The 7,509-nt window shown below is 46.8% G+C and overlaps 1 protein-coding gene across 1 annotated transcript; it reads left to right on the forward strand.

Annotated features, from left to right (window-relative positions):
* The first annotated feature begins 489 nt into the window (after positions 1–489).
* Positions 490–7,267, forward strand: LHFPL7 (LHFPL tetraspan subfamily member 7). The gene is made up of 3 exons (XM_049866982.1): positions 490–699; positions 1,727–1,865; positions 6,788–7,267. Exons 1-3 carry the CDS (start codon positions 499–501, stop codon positions 7,048–7,050), a joined length of 603 nt encoding a protein of 200 aa, XP_049722939.1. The 5' UTR covers positions 490–498; the 3' UTR covers positions 7,051–7,267.
* Positions 7,268–7,509: the final 242 nt, after the last annotated feature.

Consider the following 7,509-nt stretch of genomic DNA (forward strand, 5'->3'; position numbering starts at 1 on the left):
CCCACCAGTTATAATTCTCATCTGCCATGTGGGAGACTCAGGTTCATACCAGCCAGTGCGCCTCACGCGCAGCCACCACCTGTCAGTGGGAGCTTGTGTGTTGCTATGATGCGGAACAGGTTTCAGTGGAGCTTCCAGACTAAGACAGGCTAGGAAGAAAGGCCTGGCGATCACTTCCAAAAATCAGCCAGTGAAAACCCTATGGCTCACAATGGTCTGATCCACAACCCATCCTGAGGATGGTGAAGGACTGAGTAGTGTTTCATTCTGTTGTGCATGGGGTGGCCATGGATTTGGGGCCATCTCGATGACATTACACCTTATTGACTGATACCTCAGACCTGTCCAGGCTGAAGGGGATGCTGGTGACATGGGGTCTGAACACAGGACCAGATCCTTGATTGTTGGGGGCACCTCCGCCAGCCCGTTTCTCTGTTTGCCCCCACAGCCTTCACTACTAACCTTGCCCATTGACCCCTAGGTCACCAACATGCCCTAATGGTGGGCAGCGTGTGGGCAGCTCTGGGGCTTTCCCTGACCTGCACCTGGGCCCTCAGCCTCATCTCCCCTGCCTGGTTCCAGATCCCCACCTTCTCCTTTGGCGTCTTTACCTACTGCTCCTGGCCTCAGGGTGACAGCTGGAACCAGAGCTGCAGGACCTTCAGGTCTCTGGACGATATTCCTGACATTGCCTGGAAGGTGAGACCAGGGCTTATCAATTCACTGGGCTCTGGGGGCATGGCCAGACCCACACAGGGCAGTGTAGTCAGACCCTGTATAGTGCGACTCGAAGGGCCTTTCCTCACTGCCCATGAAACTACCATTAATCTCCGATTAGAACTAAGCCTGACAGCTACTCAGAGTCAAAAATGCCAAGTTCTGGACCTCACCCCGAGCCTCTGGCTCTGTAGGTATGGGGTAGGGCTTGACTATCTGTATTTTAGCAAATGCCCAAGATACTTCTGAAGGCAGCTGTCAGCCCCCATGGCACCTTTGTGCAAATTAGGAAAAGGACACTATACTGGCACCTGCAGGAGCACTGTCAGTATTCAAATCTATGAACATAAAGGAAATGTTGCCTGGAGTTGTGCAGTGTATGAGCAGTGGACCCTTCCCTGGCTCCCCTTTAAGCACAGCTAGGTTTGGAAACCATAGCTAAGGTATCAAAAGTTCCCCTTGTGATGGATTTTACCAAAATCAACAGCTGGGGGAGTGGGAAAGGCCTCCCAGGCCAGTCCCTCTAAGGAGCCGTCAAAACTGATAATTACAAAGACAATGTAACAGCACCCACTAGGTGTCTCTCCTGGTGATTCTGCCATATAGCAGATGCTCCTTGGGTGATGCAAACGGTTAACATGCTCAGCTGCTAACTGAAAGTTTGGAGGATGAGTATGCCCAGTGGTACCTCAGAGGAAAGGCCTGGCGATCCACTTCTGAAAAATCAGCCATTCTGAAAAACCTATGGAGCACAGCTCTACTATGGCACACATGGTGTCGCCATGAGTTGGAATCAGCTGTACGGCAACTTGTGCTACTTGCAGTAAAGGTAGGGCGTGGCTGTGTACCTTGAGACAAATGACTCCAATTTCCTGGACCTCAGTTTGTTGACATATAAAATGGGACTAATAGCACAGACCTCATCTTGGCCAGTAGCTGGTCAATGAACGCAGGGAGCATTGCCAGCCCCCACCAGAGCCAGCACCTCCCTCCTCTCTCTTCCTGGCAGGTCTCAGCTGTGATGCTCCTTGGAGGCTGGATCCTGCTGGCCTTCAACTCAATTCTCCTCCTTTCCTGGGCCCTGTTCCCCAAATGGCTGAGCTCAAGAAAGGGCAGCGGCCCAGCTCCAGGGGTGCAGGTAGCAGCAGGTAAAAACCTATTGGCTCACTGTAAGTGCTCTAGACCTAATTGTGGAATGAATGAATGAATAAATGAATGAGCTTGTGAATAGAGCCTGGCCATCTTGGTCAGACCTCAGAGATGAGGCCTGGGATTGTACACTATTCCTGGGCCTTGAGCAAGCCAGAAATTGGAGTGGGTATTCTTTTTTTTTAATTGTGCTTTAGATGAAAGTTTCGCGCTCAAGTTAATTTCTCATACAAAAATTTATACACATATTATTATGTGACACTAGTTGTAATCTCTGCAATGTGACAACATACTCCCCCTTTCCACCCCAGGTTTCCCGTGTCCATCCAACCAGCTCCTGTCCCTTCCTGCCTTCTCATCCTGCCTCCATGAAGGAGCTGCCCATTTGGTCTCGTGTATCTGCTTGAACTAAGCAGTACACTCATCACGAGTATTATTTTATGTCTTACAGTCCAGTCTAATCTTTGTCTGAAGAATGGGTTTTGGGAATGGTTTTAGTTCTGGGTTAACAGAGCAGGATGGGGCATTTTTTTTTTTTGGTTTCTATTTTTTATTATAGATTACAGAATGCTATAATAACCCTTACATACCCATTAGCCAGATTAAACATTTATCAAGAGTTTACCACACTTGCTTCATCTATCCTGCCTGCGTGCTAGCCTGATTATTTTAATACAATCCCACACTTCGGGTCATTTCACCCCTACATACTTAGTATTATGTCTCTGAAAATTACCGTTGCCTTTTTATTTTTCTTTTTTAGATTTTTATTGTGCTTTGAGTGAAAGTTTACAAATCAAGTCAGTCTCTCATACAAAAATTTATATACACCTTGCTATATACTCCTAGTTGCTCTCCCCCTAATTAGACAGCACACTCCTTCTCTCTACTCTCTATTTTCGTGTCCATTTGGCCAGCTTCTGACCCTCTCTGCCCTCTCATCTTCCCTTCAGACAGGAGATGCCCACATAGTCTTATGTGTCTACATGATCCAAGAAGCACACTCTTCACCATTATCATTTTCTATCCCATAGTCCACTCCAATCCCTGTCTGAAGAGTTGGCTTTGGGAATGGTTCCTGTCTTGGGCTAATAGAAGGTCCGGGGCCCATGACCTCCGGGGTCCTTCTAGTCTCAGTCAGACCATTAAGTCTGGTCTTTTTATAAGAATTTGGGGTCTGCATCCCACTGCTCTCCTGCTCCCTCAGGGGTTCTCTGTTGTGTTCCCTGTCAGGGCAGTCATGGGTTGTAGCCGGGCACCATCTAGTTCTTCTGGTATCAGGCTCATGGAGTCTCTGGTTTATGTGGCCCTTTCTGTCTCTTGGGCTCATAGTTACCTTGTGTCTTTGGTTTTCTTCATTCTCCTTTGCTCCAGGTGGGTTGAGACCAATTGATGCATCTTAGATGGCCGCTTGCTAGTGTTTAAGACCCCAGACACCACTCTCCACAGTGGGAGGGATGGGGCATCCTTAATGCCATCCTCTCCTGCCCCAGGCCACCCAGCCCTAACAATCTGCCTGTCACGCATTGAATTATGTCCCCCCAAAAATGTGCATATCAATTTGGCTGGGCCGTGATTTCCAGCACTGTGTGGTTGTCCTCCATTTTGTGATTGTAATTTTATGTTTAAAGGATTAATGCGGGATTGTTACACCACTCTTACGCAGGTCACATCCCTGATCCAATGTAAAGGGAGTTTCCCTGGGGTGTGGCCTGAAGCACCTTTTATCTCTTGAGATAAAAAGGAAAGAGAAATAAGCAGCGAGTTGAGGACCTCGTACCACCAAGAAAGCATCACCTGGAGCAGAGTGCATCCTTTGAACCTGGGTTCCCTGTGTCTGAGAAGCTCCTCAACCATGGGAAGATTGATGACAAGGAGTCTTCCTCCAAAGCCGACAGAGAAAGCCTTCCCCTGGAGCTGACACCCTGAATTTGGATTTGTAACCTACTAGACTATGAGAGAATAAATTTCTCTTTGTTAAAGCCATCTACTTGTATTTCTGTTATAGTAGCACTAGATGACTAAGACACGCCCCACTTTGTTTTTCTCTTTCATCCATCACTTTTAGCCATCTTCACCAGGGTTACCATACACAGTTGGGCAGGTTGTGCACTGCACAAGGATGCCCAGCTGAGGATGAGAAAATCCTGAAATCTAGCCCATGCTCTACTTGCTAAGCTATGAGTCTGGAGGGCTGAATCTTCCCTGAAGGGATGCCTCTCTCTAATTCACATGAAGGCTCTGTATGGACTAGTCCCGGTCTTGATTGCAACCCTCATTCAATTAACTCTCCTCCATCTCTTGCCTGGATGATAGCAATAACCAGCTTACAGATGTCCTTGCTGCTGCCCTTGCCCTCTACAGTCTGTATACCACAAGTGGCCAAAACGGTCCTGTTAAATCTGTTACTTTGATGACTAAGGTGTTTGGACCAAAGCCATGGTCTTTTTAATCACCTTATATGGGTACAAAAGCTGGCAATAAAAATGGAAGACAGAAGAATTGATGTATCTGAGCTGTGATGTTGGTGAAGAACACTGGCATACTGAATATACTGTGGCCTGCCAGAAGAACGAACACATCACTCTTAGAGAATACAACCAGAATGCTCCTTAGAAAAGAGGACAGCAAGACTTCGGCTCACTTACTTTGGACATATCATCAGTGTCTTAGTTATTTCGTGCTGCTATAATAGAAATACCACAAGTAAATAGCTTTAACACAAGAGAAATTTATTCTCTCACATTCTAGTAGGCTACAAGTCCAAATTTAGGGTATCAGTTACAGGGGAAGGCTTTCTCTGTTGGCTCTGGAGGAAGGTCCACGTCATCGATCTTCCCTTGGTCTAAGAGCTTCTCTGTGCAGGAAACTCAGGTCCAAAAGATGTACTCTGCTCCCAGCACAGCTTTCTTGGTGGTATGAGGTCCCCATGTCTCTCTGCTTGCTTTTCTTTTTTATATCTCAAAAGAGATTGGTTTAAGACACTATCTAATCTTGTAAATCTCGTCAATATAACTGCCACTAATCCATCTCATTACATCATAGTGATAGCACTTACAACACGTAGGGAAATCATATCAGATGACAAAATGGTAGACAGTCATACAATACTGGGAATCATGACCTAGCCAGGTTGACAGATATTTTGGGGGGGACACAATTCAATCCATTACAATCAGGAAAGACCAATTGCTAGAAAAGGACATCCTATTTGGTAAAGTTGGGGGTCAGCGAAAACTAGGGAGACCCTCAGTGACATGGATTGACACAATAGCCATAATAATGGATTCGAACATACCAAAGATTATGAAGACGGCACAGAACCATCTTCATTCTTTTATATATAAGGTAGCCATGAGTCAGAGCTGACTCGATGACAACTAGCAAGAACAACAACAAATCTGAAACCCAATCATGTGACTCAGCCTGATTTCCCAAGGAACCCTGGTGGCACAGTGGTTAAGTGCTTGGCTGCTCACTGAAAGGTTGGCAGTTTGAACCCACCAGTTGCACTGTGGGAGAAAGATGTGGTAGTCTGCTTCTGTAAAGATTTACAGCACTGGAAAACCTATGGGGCACTTCTATTCTGTCCTACAGAATAGTTTCCCATCACAGTCAGAGTAAAATCCAAACTCCTTACTGTGGCCTATGAGGGGCTACCTGACCCAGCTCCCATTCCCTTACTGACCTCATCTCTTACCTCTCTCTGCCAGGCTCTGGGCTCAGCCACATTGGCTGGCTTTCTGTTGCTCACACATACCAAGTCTGTTCCCTCTGCCTAGAATTCTCTTCCCCAAGAGCTTCACATGTCTTGCTCCCCCACTTCATTTAGGCTTCTGATCAAAACTCACTGCCTCAGTGAGATTTTCCATGGCGTCTTCCTAAGGGAGCTTCTCTATCCTTTGATTCTCCACCCACAAACCTTGCTTTATGTATTTTTTTCACAGCACTTACCCAAAATACCTGCTTACTTGATTACTGTCCATCTCTCTCCATTAAAATTTTGACTCCATGAGGGCAAGGACATGTCTGTCTTGGTCACCGCTGTATTCCCAACACCTAACACAGTGCTGGGCACATAATAGATACTCAGTAAATATGTGCTGAATCAGTGGATGAAAGTACAGTTCTTGCTCTAAGCTTGCCCAGGGCCCAGTGTGTGTTTGCGGTGTCAGGCAGATACAACTCAGTGGTGTATTTGACATGATGAGGGTAAGTACAGGAAACTAGGAGAAACTCTAGGAGTGCCCGAACCACTGTGTGGGGGAGTCAAGGAAGGCTTGCTGGAGGAGGTATCATTTGAGTTGAGTCTTGTAGGGTGAGTAGAAGCTACCAAGGGGATTTCGGGTGGTGGGAGCTGCAGGGACAAAGGCATGGAGACAAGAGAGCAGGGCAAGTGCAGGAACTGCAAGCAGATCAATGTGGCTGTAGAACAGCAACTGAGGCTGGGGGTCATAGGATTTACCTCTCCTGGGAGCATCTTGAAGGCAAGGAGGTGTCCTGTTCACCTCTGTAGATCCTCAGTGCCCCCACATCACCTCTGTAACAGTTTTGGTGAATAAATGCATGGGTAGATTGGTGGCTTGGGTGGTTGGATGGATGAGTGAGTGGGTGGGTAACTGGATGGATAAAATGATGGCTGCATCAATGGATATTAGTGGATGGAAAGATGGACAGTGGATGGATAAGTGAATGGATAGATGGACAATGGTTAGAGGGATGAGGAAAATGGGTGGGTTGGAAGATGGATGGTTGGAGGATGGAGATGAATGGACGGGTCAATGAGTAAATGGATGAACAGAAGGATATATGAGCAGAAAAAGAAAGGAATGGATGGATGGTGAATGAGTGAAACCTGGGATGGAAGGTTAAACCAGAGCCCCTTGACTGACACACTGGTTTTTCTTCCTGCTGTCTCCAGCTATTGCCACTGTTGTGGGCCTGCTGGTTTTCCCGATCAGCCTGGCCTCCCCATTTGCTAAGGAAGCCTGCGGAGCCTCCTCCACATACCGCAGTGGGCACTGCCAGCTGGGCTGGGGCTATGTGACCGCCATCCTCAATGCTGTCCTGGCCAGCCTCCTGTCCATCATTGGGTGGCCCCGTACTACCAAGGTCCAGGGAAGGACCATCCTTATCTCCAGTGATACTGAGAGAATCCTCTTCATGCCAGAGACAAGCAAATAAAAATCTCCTGGGTGGAGCAAAAAACAAAGAAAGAAACCCACCCTAGCGTTGTTTGAAATCATCATGTATCTAGCTTCAAATCCCATTTCTGCTGTGTAACCTCAGGCAAGCCACTTTACCTGTCTGGGCCTCAGTTTTCCCTTCTGTAAAATGGAAGTTGAAATAATACCCACCGCAAAGGGTTGTTATGAGAATTGTAATACTCTATGTAAATAAAGCACTTGGCACAGTATCTGGCATATAGCACTCAATAAACATTGGTTAAGAACTATGGTTGCTAACCAAAAGATTGGTAGTTCAAATCCACCAGCTGCTCCTTGGAAACCCTATGGGGCAGTTCTCCTCTGTCCTATACTATGAGTCGGAATCGATGGCAACGGGTTTGGCTGGGTTTGGTATTACTATTATGGAGTCCCTGGGTGGTGTAAGTGGTTAATGCTCTTGGCTGCTAACTAAAAG

Source organism: Elephas maximus, chromosome 22 (genome assembly GCF_024166365.1).
Source record: "Elephas maximus indicus isolate mEleMax1 chromosome 22, mEleMax1 primary haplotype, whole genome shotgun sequence".
Taxonomy (NCBI): domain Eukaryota; kingdom Metazoa; phylum Chordata; class Mammalia; order Proboscidea; family Elephantidae; genus Elephas; species Elephas maximus.